General features: G+C 51.1%; 2 protein-coding genes across 2 annotated transcripts in view; both read left to right on the forward strand.

Annotated features, from left to right (window-relative positions):
• The first annotated feature begins 1,409 nt into the window (after positions 1-1,409).
• On the forward strand, positions 1,410-6,479 carry INMT (indolethylamine N-methyltransferase). The gene is given in 4 exon segments (XM_004702858.2): positions 1,410-1,563; positions 3,730-3,937; positions 5,368-5,569; positions 5,571-6,479. Coding segments are annotated over 4 exon segments (795 nt in total). The 3' UTR covers positions 5,802-6,479.
• A 12,650-nt stretch (positions 6,480-19,129) lies between these two features.
• Positions 19,130-20,058, forward strand: part of MINDY4 (MINDY lysine 48 deubiquitinase 4) — a 154,470-nt gene continuing 153,541 nt past the window's right edge. Inside the window, exon 1 of the mRNA XM_013004666.2 lies at positions 19,130-19,283. Coding sequence (XP_012860120.2) covers positions 19,221-19,283 — 63 coding nt within the window. The 5' untranslated portion in view covers positions 19,130-19,220. The remainder of the gene's footprint in view (positions 19,284-20,058) is intronic.

Genomic DNA, 20,058 nt, shown 5'->3' on the forward strand with positions numbered 1-20,058 from the left:
ACCTCAGCTGGATTTGGCAGGAAGTTGGAGGGAGTCAGAAGTTGGCCTGGGTGTCCTTTCCTGTTGGCTGTGGCAGAAGCCCTTCTGCATAGCCTCCTGTCCCTGTGTCCAGTGGCCCCTCCCTCAGGCCTTGGGGTCCTAATGGCTCTCCCTGCTACCAGCCTCAGGGCACCTGGTGACTTCCCTCACTCACCCTTGTGCATACCTTTGCTGATCAGCCAGTTGTTGAGTTGACCCTGATTCATGGTGACCTTGTGTGTAGCAGGGTAGTGTTTCAGCGACTCACTGGGGGAAGCTGATCAGCAGGCCGATCTTCTGAAAGGTCTCTGGATGGGCTTGAACCTCCAGCCTTTTGGTTAGCAGCTGCGGAGAACCGTCGGTACTTCCAGGGAATACCACCCCTTTGCTCAATGCTCCTCAAATGACATCTCTTGAGTGCTTCAGCCTCCCGCTTGCCCTCAGTGTCTTTTGTAGGCTGGAGCCACAGTCCCGGGTACCCAGAGGCTGCCCCCTGTTCCCACCCCGTGGGGACGGGGCCCTGAAGGCAGCCCCTGTGTGTTCCTGCCTCTGTGGAGGGCTCAGTCTGCTGGGCCCTGAGCAGGGTCAGTCTGGTTTGTGTGAGCAGAGGTTGGGATTGCTTGTTTCCTTAAAGGCAGGGCAAGCTAATTTTCTCTCTCCTATTTCCAGGGGAAGAGTCCTGGGCCTGGAAGCCAGCTAGTGAATTTCTGCTGGCTTGTGGCCAAGGCACGGGTACTTCCTTGTGCCAAGGGGAGAATGGGCTTTTCTCTCTGCCCGTGGGAGGCTGGACAATGCACTCCCATCTCACAGGGAGGACACCTGAGGGCCCCCTGGCGAGTTTGTGCTCTCTGCCTGGACTCTCTCTTCCCCTTTCGAGGGGAATGAGGGGAGCTCACAGAGTGGCAGGCCATGGAGAGGGGCCCTCAGGGCGGGGATACACAGTGAGCAGTTCTCTCTGCACTGGGACACTGGGCCTGCAGAGAGCCTTCCCTGTCGTCCAAGCACAGGGCCACCTGCACAGTCTCTGGTCAACTGTGACTCAGGAGAGCGAGCTCAGTCCTCACAGCCAGGGGAAGTGGGCAAGCACATGGGGAACCCAAGGCTGGGCACTGTCCCTGGGTTTCCTAGCAGCACGGGGCTGGCCAAGGTGAGGACGTGACTCAAGGCTGGGCACCATCAATAATCCTAAGGGATTCGGACTTGTTTCTCCAAAAGGCAGGTGGTGGGTGTTGCTGTAGCTTCTGGGTTACCATGTGTCCCTTCCCCAGACTGCAGAAGGGGAGGCCCACTGAGAGGAGCAGGGGGGGTGGGCTGGGTCCTGGGGTGGAGTCTGCAGCATCTGGAGCTTCATAAGCCCGGGTGGGGGAAGCCGGGCGTGCACACGGGCCACCATGGAGGGCGGCTTCAAGGGCGGAGAGGCGTACCAGAAGTACTTCCTGCCAGGGGCGTACCTGACTACCTACTACAGCTTGGACAGCGGCCCTGCCCCCAAGGCCGAGGTGCTGAAGTTTAGCCTGGAGTTTCTCCACAAGACCTTCGGCCCCGGTGAGGCCCTTGACCCTGGGTCTCCATGGGACCCTGCGTGCACAGGAAGTCGGAGGGGCAGGGGTTGGCTTGGGTGGGAGCCTGGTCTTCTCCAGGGGCCGCTGGGGTGAGTTAACTTGCTAGGCCTGCCACTCTGTTTGCACTGGCATGGGTGAGGTTGGCTGTGACTGCTCGCCATGCAACAGGGGCGGCGACATGTGGGGGGAGGGAGATGCAGGGGAATTGGGAGTGTGTGTCTGCAGGGGTTATCCAAACCCGACCAGACTCACTGCCATCGAGTCAATACTGACTCCTAGCAGGACAGGGTAGAACTGCCCCTGTGGGCTTCCCAGAGCATAACACTTTATAGGAGTAGAAAGCCTCCCCTTTTTACCCCCCTTGGGAGAAATAGCTCATGGTTTTGAACTGTGGACCTTGTAGTTAGTAACCTTATGTGAAACCACTACAGCATCAAGGGGGTGAATATAGCTTGGTGCAATTTCCAGAATGCTCCCTGTTAACCCTTAAGTTTTTGGAGTGGGACAGGGAAGGCTCTCTGACTTTCAGAGTCCAGAGAAATCTATAGCAGACAGAAGAGCTGACAGTCTGTCACCCCCTACCCCACCCCTGACCATAGTGTGACCAATATTTGGGGAAGTCCATCTGGGGGGTTAGGAATGCCAGGTGGGGTCTCTGATGTCATGGCCTTCAGTCTTTAAGGGTCTTGATTGTAACCACCAGCACCCCTGTAAAACAGACCCCCTTGCCTCTTCTGCATAATTATCTCCCCCACCCGCCACCTTACACAAGGATTGGGTCTGGCCTCTGGGCTCACATAGCTACACCTTCCCATTGGACACTTGATTGGGAACCCCGGGGCCCAGTCTTCTCAGGATCAGAAGTCCTGGGCTGGGGGCAAGAGGGGGTTAAGAGGCTGCAGAACCTGGTAGTGCAGGCGGGTGGGAGGCAGCGTCAGAGAACAGCCTGGTGGACTGTGAATCCACCCGGAGAGATGGCTGTAAGCCCGGCTCCCGATGGAATCTTGGAAGTTATGCTTCATTCCTGCTTTTAGGTGATCCTCAGCCGCCTTCCCGGGTCACCTCTTTCTCAGCCTCTGCTTCCTGTTCCTGACCAGCATTGCTAAACCTCACCTCACCCACTGGGACACACACAGCCCGGACATCAGGGATGTCCCCGCCAATCTTAAAGGGCCACTGCTGCAGAGGTCCTCCAGAGCAGGGTCTGCGGTCATGCTCTCAGATGAGAATTGTCCGGCTAACCGTTAACCACTCCTCACCTCGGTTTGCTCATGTGTAAAATGGAACCAACCACACTGGCCCCTACACAGGATGGTTCACAGGGATACGTGGAAAGGATGCCTATAAAACGCAGGCAGTGCCTGGGTTACGGCATCAAATCGACATCCAACCCTGGTGAGAAACTAAACCTCGTAAAGCCTATTTTATTAAGTGTTTGACATATTGGTCAAATGATTACCGACCATATCATGGTCGGTAATAATACTTGGGGGCTACTTGGCTACACACCCCTAAACCAGATTACGATGTCAATGATGTTTCCGTGTCTCTGGAAGTTTCTCTTCCGTGTTCATTTTTTACACAGAAAGGTCCATTGTCCGCTAAGACAAGTGTTTGAGTAGCTGATGTTAGACATGAAGCATGCCTCGCTGTTCTGACAGCTACACATCTGATACATTAAAGACAGCCGTGGAGTGGAGCACACTGGTCATGTGGTGACTGCCTGCATCTAGCACTGCGGTCAGCACACAGAGTCCCTGTGGGTCACAGCCTGTCGCTAACGGGGTGGTTGGTGGTTCCGATCCACCTGGAGTCCCTTAGAAGAAAGAACTATGATCTAACTCCCCAAATCAGCTACTGAGTTCTGCTCTGGCACATACAGGACTGATGTGCGTCAGTCGATGCCGAGTCTGTTTGTTGTTGTTCTGGTGTGGCACACAGGAAACTGTCAGCCCATGACCATGGTCCAAATTGAGGCTGCTTCTCACCGTGGGCAGCACCTGGTCGGGCACACTGGGAGTCATTCTAGGGCCCCATTTCTTCCCCATGCCCCCACCCCCAGGGCTGACACAGCAGGGCCTCACCTCCTAAGGTTCTATGGGCTCTCAGACTCTTGGACCAGACTCAGTCCTCTCGGCCCCTCCCACAGGAGGCCTCATGGGGGACATGCTGATCGACATTGGCTCGGGCCCCACCATCTATCAGGTGCTCGCCGCCTGCTCGTCCTTCCTAGACATCACCCTCTCGGACTTCTCTGACTGCAACCGCCAGGAGCTGGGAAAGTGGCTGAAGCAGGAGCCGGGTGCCTTTGACTGGTCGCCGGTGGTGAAATATGCCTGTGAGCTGGAGGGAGACAGGTAGGGGCCTGGAGGGCAGGGAGGGGGCTCTCGGGAGCTGGGCAGCAGCCCCCTTCTCAGAGGGCTCTGTGGCCTGTCATCTGCTGCTGTTACACGCTTCGGACGGCAGCAGCTCTGGGAACAGGTTTCTGTGCTGTGACTGTGTCTGTCTCAGTGTCTGTCTGTCTGTATCTTTCCTTCTTTCTGTCCAACTATCTACTCCTCTATTCCATCCACCCCCAACCCCACCCCCGGCACCTACCTACCTATGTTTCTGTATCTATCTATCTGGCTGAGTGGCTGTCTCTATGTTTCTCCTTGTCTTTCTGGTTTTCTGTTGTCCATCCACCTACTGCTCTATCCATCTACCTATTTACCTCCCTCCCTACCTACTGATGTCTCTATATCTATGTATTTGTCTGTCTGTCTCCTTCTGTCCGACTTCTTGTCTGTTTATCCATCCATCCACCCATTTATGCATCCAACCACCTACCCACCCACCGGCCTACCTGTCCATAATCTATCATTTTCCCACCTGTGTCGCCTTCTGTCACCTGTATCTATTGTTTCTGTGCTGCACGAGGTGACATGGACCCACCACCCACCCTGCGTGCTCAGATAAAAACACTGGCAGCGACTCACTCGGGCCTCTCCCCTATTCTTCCCCTCCCCTGAGGAAATCACTCATATGAACGTTAAGATTTCTAATTCTCTGCCTTCAATTTTTTTTCTTCAAATAAACATAATGATTTATTTATTCCATCTTCACAATTACAAGCGTTACAGGGCAATTCCCTTGCTTTAAAAAAAAAAGATTTCATCCCAGATTTATGTATGTCCAGACAACCAGGTTGGTTTATTTAAAAAGATAGATTTGAAATGAACTTGCTTGTCACTAAAGATTCTAAGTCCAGTCCAGTTTCCTTAAAAAAAAAATTACTCACCGTTGGACTTTATGGCAGATTTCTCTAGGCTATCTTCCAGATTCTCTTGTTATCATCCAACATTATATTTTTAACATATGCAAATCCATACACGGAACTCAAAAAGCCACACACTGCGAGTGAGCTGATTGCAGCTCATAGCAACCCAGCAGGGCAGGGTAGAAGGGCCCCCTATGGTTTCTGAGCCTATAACACCTCTTTAGGATCTTTCTCCCACAGCTGGTTGTTCCAATTGCTGCCCATGTGGTTAACAGCCCCACACTCATCACTATTCATTAATCTCCTTGGGGCTCACAAGGGGCCAGCGAGAGGGAGGTTTCTGTCTCTCTGCCCCTCCACTTTCCTGCTTGGGAGATGAGGGTGCGGAGCAGGCTGGGTCACCATCATGTCCCACTAGGCCCGAGGAGTAGCAACCCTTTGGGTCATAGGTGGCTAAGAGCTCCATTGAGTCCAGATGTGCCCCCCCTCTGCCCCCACCTGCCCCTGAGCACAGCCCTCTCTCTGCAGTGGCCGGTGGATGGAGAAGGAGGAGAAGCTTCGAGCCGCGGTGAAGAGGGTGATCAAGTGTGATGTCAACTTGGATACTCCATTGGCGCCGGCCTCACTGCCCCTAGCAGACTGTGTGCTGACCCTGCTGGCCATAGAGTGCGCCTGCTGCAGCCTGGACACCTACCATGCTGCGCTCCACAACCTGGCCTCTCTGCTCAAACGGGGGGGGGGGGCACCTGGTGACCATGGCCACTCTTGGGCTCTCGTCCTACGTGGTGGGGAAGTATGAGTTCTCTTATTTGACCCTGGAGAGGGAGGAGCTGGAGCAGGCTGTCCTGGACGCCGGCTTCGACATCCAGGAGCTCCTTCAGGCTCCCAAGCTGTATTCGGTGAGCCTTGCCCCCAATACTGGGATCTGCTTCATTGTGGCCCGCAAGCGGCCTGAGCCCTGAGCCAGGCTGGCCAGCCAGGGCTTTGGTCAGGGTCTGAGGCCTGGGCCACTTCTCTGCTATCTGCTAACAGCCCCTGCTTTCGACACTAACATCTCTTCTTCTGGCTTCTAGGTTCTCACATTCTTGCTTTAGGATTCTTGGTTTGCAATAACGTGATTCTAAGGTCCCAGGAGTCGAAGATTCGATTTTCAAAGTGTGCTAGGCTGGATAGCTACTCTTTGATGCTATCCAATTCCCCAGGCTACTGAATAGCACCCAGAGACATGCTGTCAGAGTCTTCTGTTCCTATTATTGTGGAGAGAGTGGTTGACAAATGGTTAAAAAAAAAAAGCTTTAAAGAAGAGAGAGAGAGCGAGACTAATTTGTGTTGATTGCCAATTCCCATGGTGCAAATATTCCCACTGTGGCTAGTTTCAAGCAACCCATGATTTAATAACCAAACCAAAATCAAGGTCACTGCTATCGAGTGGATTCCGACACACGGTGACCCTGTAAAACAACATGGAGCAGCCTCTTTTGGAGTTCCAAGACGGCAAACCTTTACGGAAGCAGACAGCCTAAATCTTTCTCCCAAGGAGTGGAGGGTGGGCTCACATGGCTGACTTTACCTCATGCGTCGTAGCCCTCGACTCCAAACCTTACTTTCCCTACCTGTGATGTGCAGTGAGTGGGATCTAAAACGACCATCTCCAAAAAAAAAAAAAAGGGGGAGCAGAAAAAAACCAACAACAAAAAAGGGTGAAAAAAAAAAAAAAGGTGCGCAAAAAAAGCACCTCACAACATCGTTCTACAACAGCAGCGCTCCACCACCCTAATCACACCACCACCCCATAAAACACCCCACATGGGGGGGAACCCCCAACCAGAACATTATTTTCATTGCTACTCCATCACTGTCATTTTGCTACTGTTATGGATCAGGCAACCCCTGTGAAAAGGTTGTTTGACCCCTATTGGGGTTGTAGTAGTCTGCATACTTTAGAGAAACGAGTCCACAGAAACTCATGTATAAGAGAGAATTTTATATAAAGGGTAAGTGCACATCAAGAAAACATCCCAAGCCCACAAGTCCAATATTATCCCATATGTCCAACACCAATCCACAAAGTCTTCCTCCATCTCACAAAACACACACAATGATGCCGACTGCAGGAGGAAAGCCAAATCAGTGAATGTGTAAGCATCTCAGCACTGGCAGGGCTCTCCACACAGCTGCTCCAGCACCCAGGGCTGCATCAGGGTAGGTCCATGTGGCTTCTCTTCAGGGAGAAGGATGTCACACAGGAAGTGATCCTTACCAGCTGAAGCAGGGAACTGGCTAAGGTAGCTGCACCTTGGTCCGACCATTACAAAGCAAGAGACCCCAGAACTTGCAAGGCGAGGCTCACCAAGCCATTTAGCTCTCTGCCCTTCAATTAACTCCACATGTGTTTATGGGCCAGGTTGGCACAATAAACTAACTACCTCAGGGGTGGTGACCCACAGTTTGAGAACCGCTCTTCTAAAGGGTCAGAGCAGGGATGGGCCTTAGAATTTAGTCTGATCCTTGGTTTACAGTTTAGAACGTTGAGGTTCCGAGACGGTAAGTGACTTGCCCAGAGACACACAGCAAGTTAAGGTAACTTGTTGGCAGTTGCGGTGACAAAACCTGATTCCCTGAAATCGGCTGCAGTGCATCCTCCAGTCCACGAGGTGTCCCTCTTGGAAGGGCATAAGAGGCATGTCTTCCCCGTGGGTCTCCCGTTAGTTCCAGCGGACCCCTGTCTGCACTTGGCAGGAGAGGCACTTGTCTGTGTGGACTAAGGAACAGGCAGAGGGAGGTGGGGTGCCCAGCACACGTGAGACCTTGAGAGCTGGTGTCCAGGGTCAGGGGAGAGATAGAGGTCATTCAGAGGAAATGACTTAGGTAAACAGGATTTTTGAGCACAGGTGAAGCTCTGCTGTTCAGGAGGGGCAATGGCTGAGGAAAGGAAGTGACAGGTGGGTCCCTCCTTACAAGGTCAGGACCTCCCAGTGAATGGCATCTTCCCTGAATCCAGGCACGCATACCAACCAGGCCCCATCCCCCCACCCCCCTTCGGAAGCTCAGAACTCTCTTGGAGAGAGGGTAGACGGCAGGGCCTTGCGAACACTGCCTGGGTTGTTCACATGGGTTTAGTTCGGCAGAGGGACAGTGCTATGTGCCTGCCATTCATCCATCTGAGACGACTTGTCCTCTCTGACAGCGACAGAACAGGGGCAGCTGCCTGGCCCACTAAGGGGATGGACAAGGACCCTGTGAAACAAGTGATGGACAAGGGAGCCTGTGTGAACTTGGCTTCCCCTGGAAGGCAGGCCCTAGTGAAAGTCCCAACGCAGGGCAGTGCTGAAGACCGTTCTGAGACAAGCTTATCTGGCACAGCGGCCCAGATAGCACGATGGAAACCATGGGTGAGACCCACAGATGAACGGAGGAGCCAATCAGAAAGCTGCTTGACCATCTGCAGAGTGGTAACCCTCTGCCCCCCCCCCCACCTTTGAGTGCCACTTAAAAACGAGAAATGGACCCCTAGACACCCTCCCCTTTCTCTAGAGCAGTGGTTCTCAACCTTCCTAATGCCACGACCCTTTAATACAGTGCCTCATGTTGGGGTGACCCCCCAACCATAAAATTAATTTCGTTGCTACTTCAGCACTGTCATTTTGCTACTGCTATGACTCTGGCGACCCCTGTGAAAGGGTCATTCGACGCCAAAAGGGGTCACGACCCACCAGTTGAGAACCACTGCTCTAGAAGGTGGGGGGTGGGGGGAAGGGGTGGATGGCTTTCTTCCAGAAGTAAGTGTTTCTTATCTATGCTTAAGGGGCCCTTCTCAATTAGTGAGGGGACTCCCTTTGTTTCCTTTGTAGTGACTTAATGCTTTGATAAAGCAGAGTAGCTTAATTCTTTGCTGGTGTGTGTATGTGTGTATATGTGTGTGCAGGTGTGCACATGCACCGTATCTCTGGACCCTAACAAACCACATGTGTCTGGAGCTTGCTCGTTCCCCCGTGGGTGGTAGCCCAGGTGCCAAACTTCACACTCACCACCAGATTTAATAAAGTATATTTGTTTTCACTTTAACCAATGGGGAGAACCTGTGATCCTCTGATGAGATAATGGGTGTGTGGGTGTGAAGTTTTTGGAGGAGAAGCCCCATGATGGATGAAGAAAGGACCCGTCTACTTGTGGGTACCAGGTGGACTTGTGGCCACGAGCCCGCTGATGTACTCTTTCACGAACTGCTACCTCCTGCAAGTGACTCTCTATCTGCGAGGAGAACAGACAATGCAAGCCATGACTGTGGTGGCATCACCAGTTTCTCGTGGAACAGTTCCAGGTGCCAGCTGGATAACATCCTCCCAATAAGGTTCACGTCCCTGTGGTGTACTTGGCCTTTCCTCGTGGTTGCCAAGTGGCTGCTGTGGCTCCAGGCAGCCTGTTTCGGTCCAAGGCAGAGAGCTGCTGGGGGGATCATCGGGGATCTTTGCATCTCTTATCAAAAGAGCAGAAATGACTCTAGGAGCTTCCTAGCGATTTCAGCTGTGCCGTAGCACATGCACATTCCCCCACCCCCTTACCAGGAGCTGCAAGGTAGACTGGGGGAAGAAGGAGGCCCATGTTCTGGTCTCTGTGGGAGGTGTGGACTAGGGACTAGTGTGAATAAATGTGAGTAACCAGCAAACTCTTTTTGAGTTAAGCACAGCTGGCCCCACGCCTAGTGCCTTCCTTCCAAACCTGGTATCTGGGGCCCTCTGTGCATCCTCTCTCTCAACCTCCATGGCAGCTTCCCAAGGACGTGACCTGGACAGGACAAGGAACCACACGCAGTGCAATGGGTCCCTTTCCTACTACTTTCTAGCTATATTCTTGCAACCCCCATCAAGTAATTGGTTGATGCAAATAAGGCGCTTTGGGCCCACTAAGGGGATTGGACAGCTTGCTAATAAGATTCATCATATTCTTGTTGGCGTGGAGCCATGAAAATAAAGTGTGTTGAACCCTAATAAGGAATGGTTCCATTTCTCCATCCCGCTAGGCTGGAAATGAGTTATCCTGGGGTGGATGGGAGACCTCACTCCCGTCAAGAAGAAGAGCTGAGAGTGAAGTGAGTTTTTTGGACTCAGGGTCCCTGCACTGAGAACCTCCTAGACTCAAGATGGAGTGAGAGCTTGAGAAATTTGGCAGCAGAACCAGGAAACCAGCATGAGCTGGTGCAACGGGCTTCCTAGCCCACAGGTTTCAGCAGGCCTTACAGACTGAAGCAGATTATGAAGACAGGGATGGAAATCTACTTCTGAATACCACCCACTTAAAATCACAACCCTCCGATCACCAGTGAGCATGAGGGTGGCACAGAACCACGTAGCAGTTCATTCCGTTGTACGTGGTTGGCCGTGAGCCAGGGAGTCAACTGGACAGCAGCTAAGAGCAGCAGTTAATTGATATCCAGTGGGGAGAAGGAAACGGATCTTCGGTGGCATAGTGGTTATGTCTTGGGCTGCTAGCTGCAAGGTCTGCAGTTTGAAACCACTAGTCTCTCCATGAGAGAAAGATGGGGCTTTCTACTCCCATGAAGAGTTACAGTCTTAGAAGTAGTGTTAGGCCAGGTTGACTAGAGAAACAAATCCAGTGATATGCATATATATGTGAAAGAGAGAGCTTTGTATTAAGAAGTAATTATATATCAAGCAAACATCCCAGCACAGTCCAGATCAAGTCCATAAGTCCAATGCTAATCCACAAGTTTGATACTAGTCCATAAGTTCCTCTTCAGACTCACGCAGCCACAGGCAGTGATGCAAAATGCAGGAACATCAGTGGCAGGTGGGTGCAAAGTCTTATGGATCCAAGGCTGGGGGCTCTGGCAGCTCCCAGTGTGGGTCTTCAGCAGGAAGGCAAAGGCAGAGACAGAGAGAGAGGAAATTTCCAGAATCCTCCTTATGAGAAGGCCATGCCCACCAGGAGGTACCATCAGTCTGTGATTTGATTGACAGGCTAGACTCCACCCCTTCGTTTATACCTTCAAGTTGACATGAAATTATGTAACCACCATGGAAACTCACAGGGGCAGTGTAGCAGTTTCATAATCTCCTGTCAACTTGAGCGAAGGGATGGAGTCTAGCCTGTCAATCAGGGTGCAACTTTATGACCTTATTTGGAGGTGAGATGGAGATAAATAGCTCACTGGAGGCCAGATCCATTCTCCTGACCTTCTCTTTCCTGCTGTTGAGACACTCAGAGATCTGGAGGAGAAACATGGAGACGTGCGCCAGCGTTGAGATGCTTCCACTGCCACTGAATCCACAAGCCCTTCCACCCACTGGCCTTTGCTATTCCTGCATTCGGCATCATTGCATGTGCTGCGTGAGTCTAAAGAGGAATTTATAGACTAGTATTGGACATATGGGCTAATATCAGACGATGGACTGGATCTGGATGGGGCTGGATGTTTTCTTAATATTCAATTGCTCTTTTATATAGAGCTTTTTATTACACACATACGAGTGTCTATGCGTTTGTTTCTCTAGTCCACCTGGACTAACACAGGCAGTTCTACGCTACCCTGAAGAATTGCTGAGTAGGCATTGACTTGATGGTGGGGAGGTTGATTTGCTTTTGGTGGGGGTGGAGAAGGAGAACTGGCCATTCCTTACAGAGGGATGACCGTGGGTGTCATGGCTAACTAGGACCCATCTCCAGTTTAGAGTCCTGAAGTGACATGAATAAGAAACCAAGACTGTTGGTTTCAGATGCCCATGAGAAATTATTATCTTAAAGTCGCCCTGTCCTCCATTCCAGTCACCCCCAGGCCACATGGTGGCAATCAAGTCAGCTTTGGCCAAGCTAGAGTTGGGGGGAGCCTTCAGATTTTATAGGTTCCAAACCTAGAGTAAGTCCCCAGTCTTCTTGCAATGCACCGTGGTCATGCCCATGTCTTGTGGGAGACATGGCACTGGGGAAGAGGAGGAGGAAGCTTGGGGGCGGGGAGACAACTCTCTGAGACAGACCACAGGCTTGTCTTCCCTAGGGGACTGAGAGGACCCCGAGGCACCACCGGACTCAACAGAGAGGATCTCAGATGCCCCAATTCAGTCTTTTCCTTCAGCTCCGAACAAGCCAAGGGCAGGAGACACTTTGACTTGCTTGAGTGGAATGGAAAGGAGCCAAACCTGGCCATCTAGGCAACTCAGCTTCTGGGGACCTGGAGCGGGTTCAGGAGACAATTCCACCCTCCTGATATAGAGCCAGACAAACAAAGCACCCACTGTTAGCTAGTGGATTTCAACTCATAACGGCCCGATGCAGGGACTCTGTACAGGAGCAGGCTCATGGCTAGGAGGTTTGGTGAGTGGGTTTGAACCGCTGACCTGTGGTTAGCAGCTGAACCTCTAACTCACAGCACCACTAGGGCTTCTTGTCCTCCTTACAGGGAATGAGATTCAGACCTAATGTGCTTAGACACAGAAGTGGGAAAGGCCAGGATTCTCTGGGGATCCGTGTCTACAGGCCATAGACTTTGGGCACACATGTGGCTCTGTTGTGTTTGGCAAGTGTGTGTGTCTGTGTGTTTACACCGTGACTTGAACTCCTAAATAAAAGAACCAGAGGTGTAGACATGTATCATTTTGAAGCAGCAGAAACCAGGGTTCCAGAGATTGTTAGTGGTCATCCTGTTGGGCCCATTCTCGCCTTCCTCATAGTAATAGATTTTGTAGCCTAAACAAAGACTACATTTCCCAGCCTCCTTTAGACCTAGGTGGGATTAAGTGCCCTAGATGATGCTGAAGCTATTGTTTTGGGGCCCACAGTTTGAGAACGTGTGCCCTGAGGTGCTGCCTTTGTCTTCCTGGTCCCTCGCAGGCCCACCTGGACACCTGTGCTCTGGCTTGGCGAGGAAAGAGGATAGAAGCAGAGCCTGGTCTTGGGCGCTGGCCCTTTCAGTCCACTGGTGAGAACTTTACTGTGCCATTTCACGAGCCCTGGCTGTGTAGTAGTTAGGCATTAGGCTACTAAGCACAAGGTCTGCAGTTTGAAACCACCAGCCACTCCACGGGAGAAAGAGGAGGCTTTCTACTCCTACACAGAGTGACAGTGGAGGAAAGCCACAGGGGCAGTTCTACCCTGATCTTTAGGGCCTCTATGAGTTGGAATCGATTTGGTAGCAGTGGTTTATTTCCTTTATGAGTAAATATTGATCATTCTCTGGATCAGTGAGTGCTCTGTTAAGAATGAGTATTTAGTGGCATTGAGAATATGCACAGCCAAACATACACCAGCTCAGCAGTTTCTACATGTCTAATTCAGCAATGCTGAGTGCTTTCTCCAGCTGCTGCATCCATGCTCACCCTCTTCCTTTCCAATCAAATAAACCCATCACACACACACCCCCCCAACCCCCTATCTGATGTTTTGAACAAAATTGTCGGTTTGATCTCATATAGAGAGTTCTTCAAATAACTTGCTGCTCAAGCCATACATTGTTGATGAGTTAAGTTAAACTATTGTTGAAGAGCCCTGGGGGTGTAGTGGGCTACCATTGTTGTCAGGGGCCATGGAATCAGTCCCAACCCTTGGCGACCCCAGCACACGGAACAGAACACTGCACGGTCCTGCGCCATCCTTGCAATCCTTCTGATGCTTGAGCGCATTGTTGGAGCCACTGTGTCAGTCCATCTTGTTAATAGCCTTCCTCTTTCTCACTCTGAAGCCCTGGTGGCATACTGGTTACACATTGGGCTGTGATGCCCAAGGTCAGAAGTTCCAAACCACCAGCTGCTCCACAGGAGAAAGAAGGGGCTTTCTATTCCTGTAAAGAGTTATAGTCTTGGAAACTCACAGGGCAGTTCTACCCTGTGCTAGAAGGTCCCTATGAGTTGGCCCTAACTTGATGGCATGAGTTGTGCATTTTTCAGTTATTTTACAAGCACGATGTCCTTCTTCAGGCACTAGCCTCTCCTGTCAACATGTCCAAATTATGTAAAATGAAGTCTTGCCATCCTTGCCTCTAAGGAGCACTTTGGTTGTACTTCTTCCCAACACAGATTGTTTGGTTCTTTTTGCCATCCACAGTGCTTTCAATAGTCTTCCCCAGAACCACAGATCAAATGCCTTGATTAGTGGGCTATTAGTTGGGCTCTAACCACAAAGTCAGCTGTTTGACCCCACCAGCAGCTCCAGGGAAGAGAGATCAGACTTTCTGTTCCTGTAAAGATTGCCAGCCTAGGAGACTCAGAGCAGTTCTACGTTGTCCTGTAGGGTCACTATGAGTTGGAAAGGACTCGATGGCAGTAAGGTGATGTTTTTTTGTTTTGGTATATTTGTGTGTGTTCCTTTTTGTTTTTAGTAACTGCCTTGTTGATGATACTTCATGTACCATATGATTTAATGGGTTAAATATATCTAAAAGGGTTGTGCAATCAATGAGTTTGATTTTTTTAATATTGTTTGATTTTAAAAAGGCTGTGTTAGGCTGGGTTGACTGGAGAAACAAATTCAGAGACATTCATTTGTGTCTAAGAGAGAACTTTATATCAAAGAGCAATTGTATATTGAGAAAACCTCTCAGCCCTGTCCAGATCAAGTCCATAAGTCCAGATCCAGTCCATATTAACCCATAAGTCCTATACTAATCCTTAAGTCCCTCTCAGACTCACACAGCTTATGCAATGGTGCCGAATGCAGGAAGATCACGGGCTGGTGGGTGAAAAGTCTTGTGGATCCTGTGGTGGTAGAAGCATTTAAGTGCTGGTGAGGGTCTCCACATGGCTCCTCCAGCTCTCTGAGTTTCTCAGCAGCAGGAAAATGAAGCGGAGTGAGCGCTTCCAGGTCTCAGTAAGTCTCCACGTGGTTGTCAACAGGAAGACCAAGGCAGAGAGAGCGGAAGTTCCCAGGATCCTCATGAGAAGGCCCACAAGGAGACATCATCAGGCTGTGACCTGATTGACAGGCTAGACTCCACCCCATTCACTCCTAATACCCTTAAGTTGACACAGATTATGTAACTACCACAAAGACTTTGGAAGAATCCATCTGTGAAAACCTAGTTCCATGGCCACCTCCAACTGCAAAGAAGGCTGGGAAATACATTGTGACCGGGAAGCCATAATGACAACCGGGAAGCCCACTCTAATGACAACAGACATAACACTGTAGGTGAAAGGGAAAATGGATTTGGTGGACAATCAGCAACCCCCACCCTTCTGCTTTGGATAATTTCCATGCATTTCGAGGACGTGAGCCGGGATTTTCATGCGGAGTGTTTCCTTGAGGGATGTGTTAATTTTATGTGTCAACATGGCTGGGCCAGAGTGCCCAGTTGTTTGACTCCGCGACTAGTCTAGATGTTATTGCGAAGGCATTTTGTAGATGTGGTTGCCCTCCATCACGTGGGCGAGCCTCATCCCATCAGTTGAAGGCTGTGTGAGAAAATACCGAGGTTTCCCAAAGAGAAGCAATTCAGCCTCAAGACTGATGTGGATATCCTGCTGAAGAAGGCATCCTGGATGCATGGACCAGTGAATTTTGGACAAGATTAGCAGAGTGTCTAGTTTGTTTCCTGGCCTCTGGATTTTAGATGTGCCAGCCCCTACCACTGTGTGAGCCTCCTCCTGACAGGGAGGGGGCCAGTGATGCTTTGGGCTGAGTGAAAAGGCCCAGGGCCACACTGGGCTGGCCCTCTACCACTTTGTCCTCCGGGATGTGGTTGGGGTCTGAGCCCTTGCTCCATTTCCATCCTTATATGGTTGATCTAATGGATGCAGTGGGCAGGAGAGGTTGGGAGCTGGCAGTGAGACGAGTGGGTGGATGACTTGTTTGTTCCTTCATGCTGCCAAGGCCATTGCCTTGGCCTGGACTCCTTGTCCTGACCTCTGGGCATGGGGGCCAATCAGCTGGAAAAGTCTGAGGGTCACCTCAGTGGAAGGACTTTCATAATGTTCTTTCAACCCAGCTGTTTCAGACATGGTACACCTGGTCATAGCCTTGATCCTTAGGGAGGACGTGATTATGGGGACAAGTAGTGCATTCTGTTCTCTGTGAACCTGCTGTTTTTGTTACTGTGGCTAGATAATAGGTTTTAAAGTCTGGCAGTGAAAAGACCTCCTACTTTGTTTTTATTTATCCTGAGTTTCTTTCCTTTCCATATAAAGTTGATGATTATTTTTCCCGTTTCTTTGAAGAATGGTGGTGGGATTTGGATCAGAATCACCTTGAATTTGTAAAGTGTATATATTTTTTGTAATAATGACATTTTCACAATGTTTAGTCTACCTATCCAGGAATGTGGTAGCGTGTTCCACTTGTGTAAATCTCTTGGTTTCTTGTAGGAGTGCTTTGTAATTTTTCTGGTATAAAACTTTTCTTTCTCTGGTAAGATTTATTCCTAAATATTTTATCCTTTGTGTAGTAATTGTAAATGGTATTGTTTTATAAATATCTCTTTCGGTATCATCATCCTAAATATACAAGCATCCAACTGATTTCTAGTGAGTGGGGCTATGCTCAGGCAGTCCCCTCACGGAAGCATCCTGGAGGGGGCAGTACACTAGCCTCACGGGCTTTCACAAAGCACCTGGCTTCCAAATGTAGCAGGCTCACCCCCTTGCCCTAAGCACGATCACATGTGTGATGTATCCTGTTGCCTGAACAGGAAGGGATAACAGAAAGAGTCCGGGGGTCCCACCAGTACCTGCAGTTACACTCACACAGATGGACCTAAAAGCTCACAGACTCTTACATGCACACAACCATAGCTGTAGAGTGATGCGTATTACACACACACACACACACACACACACACACACACACACCCCTTTCTCCTCTCGGTGAAAGCTCTGATATGAGGGGCAACTATCCCTCCAAAGTCAAGTACATTGAGTTCTCCTTTGATCCCCTCTCCTTAACTGCCCCCTCCCCCCTTCTCCTCCTTCTTTCCTTCTGGACCTCAAAGGCACAGACTAGATTATTATTATTTTTGTATAAAATGGCATCTTCTTCATTTTGCATATTTTAATAGAACAAAATAAACAAAAAGAAACCTCACAGATGTACAACATTTAACCCCATTCCCAAATTAAGGAGGGGACAGGGCACGAGGGACTTATTTTAAGCCTTGGTTCATGACATTTGATTATCACTAGTCCCTGCAAAGACATTTAAAAAAATTAACTAATGAATCAATAAAAATGAAGCCATATGTTTTTATAAAACACGTGACCTCGTGACACTTAACACATTGATAATCACATGTGTCTTGTTGGCATCATGTGGCTTGTTTATGATAAAGGGCCCAGCCACCATTTACATGCTACTGGGAGAGGAGGGCTTGCTTACAATGCTCTGTGGGCTGGTCTTGTTCCCAGGACAGGAAGTCTAGAGGTCAGCCGGACTTGAGGGGGATCTCTGGGAAAGACTAGGATCCGGGACGTAATCCGGCCTCGCTTTCTGTCAGGCACCCTTGCCTTTCCCATATGGTCTAGACTGTTCCCTTTTTCCGAGACAGCTGAAGGTTCTCTTGAGGTCATTGTATCCTTGGAGGCCAGCAACGTGTGTGAAGGGGGACTGCCCTTCTGTGCTCCCCGACTTTGGTCATTCTATCCCATTCCAACGTGGTAAGGAGATTCTGCAGTCGGAAAAATGTTATACACACATTTAATATGTTTATGCTTTGAGCTGCTAACTGCAAGATCAGCAGTTTTAAACTATTAGCCACTCCACAGGAGACAGTTAAAGATTTCTACTCCCATTGAATTACAGTCTCAGAAACCCCCAGGGGCAGCTCCACTCTGGCACTAGGCTTGCTGTGATTGGGTATTGACTCGATGGCAGTGAGGTGGGGTTTGTTTTTGGGTTTTTTTCAGGGCCTAAATTTATCTGGATTCCTGACTCACAGTGATCCCATGCACAACAAAATGCCCAGGCCGCGGCCATCGTTACAATTGTTCTGGTTTGAGCCCATTGTTGCAGCCACCCTGTCAATTCATTCCATCCTCTTTTCCGCTGCCACGCTACTTTAAACTGCACTAGGCCACGCTGCTGCACGTGACCTCTTTAGAAGATGGAAAAGCTAGGATGTTACTCTGAGGACTAAGGTCCTTCTCCAGGAACGGATCTCTCCTGACAGCGTATCCCAGGTGTGTACGTCTCGCCATCTCTGCCTCGAGTCTAGTGAGCATTCTTCCTGTGCTTCTTCCAAGACCGACATTTTTGGTTCTTTGAGCAGTCCACGATACTTTCAGCAGTCTCCTCCAGCACCACCATTCAAACGCACCCATTCTTCTTCAGTGTTCAGTTTTCACATGCATAGGAGGCAATAGAAAATACCATGGCTTGGGTCCAGTGGACCTTAGTCCTCAGAGTAACATCCTAGCTTTTCCATCTTCTAAAGAGGTCACGTGCAGCAGCGTGGCCTAGTGCAGCTAGATGCTCATGGAAGCAGCAGTCAAGAGATCACTGACTCTCGCACCGTGGAAATCTGCTGCATGATGCCTCTTGCAAGTGTTGAAAAGCAAGGATGGTCCTTAGAGGCCCGGATGGTGAGCCTTCGTCTCGTACTTTGGACATGTTGTCAGGAGAGACCAGTCCCTGAGAAGGACGTCCTGCTTGATACATTAGAGGGGCAGCAAGAAGATAGAGGGGCACAGTGGCTGCAACAATGGGCTCAGACTTGAGAGCAATTGTGAGGAGGCGAGGGATGTGGTAATGGTTCCTTCTGTTGACATAGGGTGGCTGTGGGTCGGAAGCAACTCCATTCCATGGCACCTAACAAAAAGCAGGGTCCTGCGTCCCCCTGTCTCTGAGGGCGGTGCTGTGCGTGAGCCATTTGAGGCCCCTTCTCTGTGGGTTTCTTCCTTTGGGAACAAGCAGTCCGCGAGTTTTCCCACTTGATGTCTGAAAAGTAGAGATTCGGATCGGAGGAGGGACGTGCAGGGCCCTTTGCTCTAGGATAGGGCAGTGCAGGGCAGGGCAGGGCCAGGTCTTAAACCCTGCACCCTCCTCCTGGATCCTGGCTGCGCTGTGGCGGCCAGATGCTGGCTTCTGCTTTTCCTCGAGTTGAGCCCCACTCAGGGCAGCCCCCTAGGGCAGTGCAGGTCAGCGTTCCAGAGACTAAGTCTTGACCGCAGCAGACAGCCTCATCTTTCTCCCGCGGCGCAGCTGGTGGCTTTGAACAGCCCTCGGCGCCACCAGAGAAAGGATCCAGGCTGGCAGACCTGCTTAAAAGAATGCTCCGCCTCTTCCCTCCCGCCTTCCCGGCCGCGGGCTCCCTGGGAAGGGGAGGAGTTCTTCCAGGCGCTGATGCTGCCGTTGCCACGGCAACGCGGCCATACTGGCCCCAACGGACTGACGGGCAGGGGGCTGCAGGACTGGGCCGCGCTGGCCTCGTGGGCAGAGCCGGCAGCATGGACAGCCTCTTCGTGGAAGAGGTGGCCGCCTCCCTGGTGCGGGAGTTCCTCAGCAGAAAGGTAACGTCTCGCCCTCTCCGAAGCGCTGGGCCGATCCTCTAATTCTGCGGGAGGCGACTGCGGGATCTCTTCGGGGATTGGAGTCCTCCGCTGGCCTGTTTCCTGCCCGCGAGATGCCCCGACAAAGACGCCACTTTCCTAGGGCCGGAGAAACTACATTTCCCAGGAGCCATGCCGATCACCGGTCACTTCCTGCCAAGAGGGCAGCGGCTGCCCTAGCCTCTAGCGGGCTTGGTGCTGCTTTCCTCGGGGGCTGGGGGCCGAGCCCCCCGGCGGGGGATGCAGGGCCACGCCCGCCCCCCTCCCCTAATGCAGAGCCCCGAGTTCCCCATCGCGAGCCCCGTGGACAGGCCGCAGCCCAGCCGGGCCGCCTAACCGGCCAGCGCGCACCGTCACAGCCCACAGCAGGAGCGTCCTCCTAAGGGGGCCCCAAAGGTTGAGAAAGTTCCTCCCGGTCAAACGCAAAAGGGGGTCCCAGTTGTTGCCTTCATTGTATTTTAAGTTCTCCCTTTTGTCGGGCCCAGAAGAGTGTTTTTTTTTTTTTTAAGTATTCAGAATTTGGGGATGGGGGTGCTTAGCTGCCATCTTCCCTTGCCGCGGAGGTGGGGACCTGGCAGAGAAGGGCGCTGGAAGCCTTGTGCTCCACGCAGCGAGATATGGAAGGCTTGCAGTGATCTGTGTGCCAGGCAGAGACAGTTCCGTTTCTCATGCTGCTGTATTGAGCTAGGTACTGTGTACTTGTGTCACTCACACACACACACACACACACACACAC

This window comes from Echinops telfairi, unplaced genomic scaffold (assembly GCF_000313985.2).
Source record: "Echinops telfairi isolate 266 unplaced genomic scaffold, ASM31398v2 ScPeMD7_23;HRSCAF=83, whole genome shotgun sequence".
Classification (NCBI taxonomy): Eukaryota; Metazoa; Chordata; class Mammalia; order Afrosoricida; family Tenrecidae; genus Echinops; species Echinops telfairi.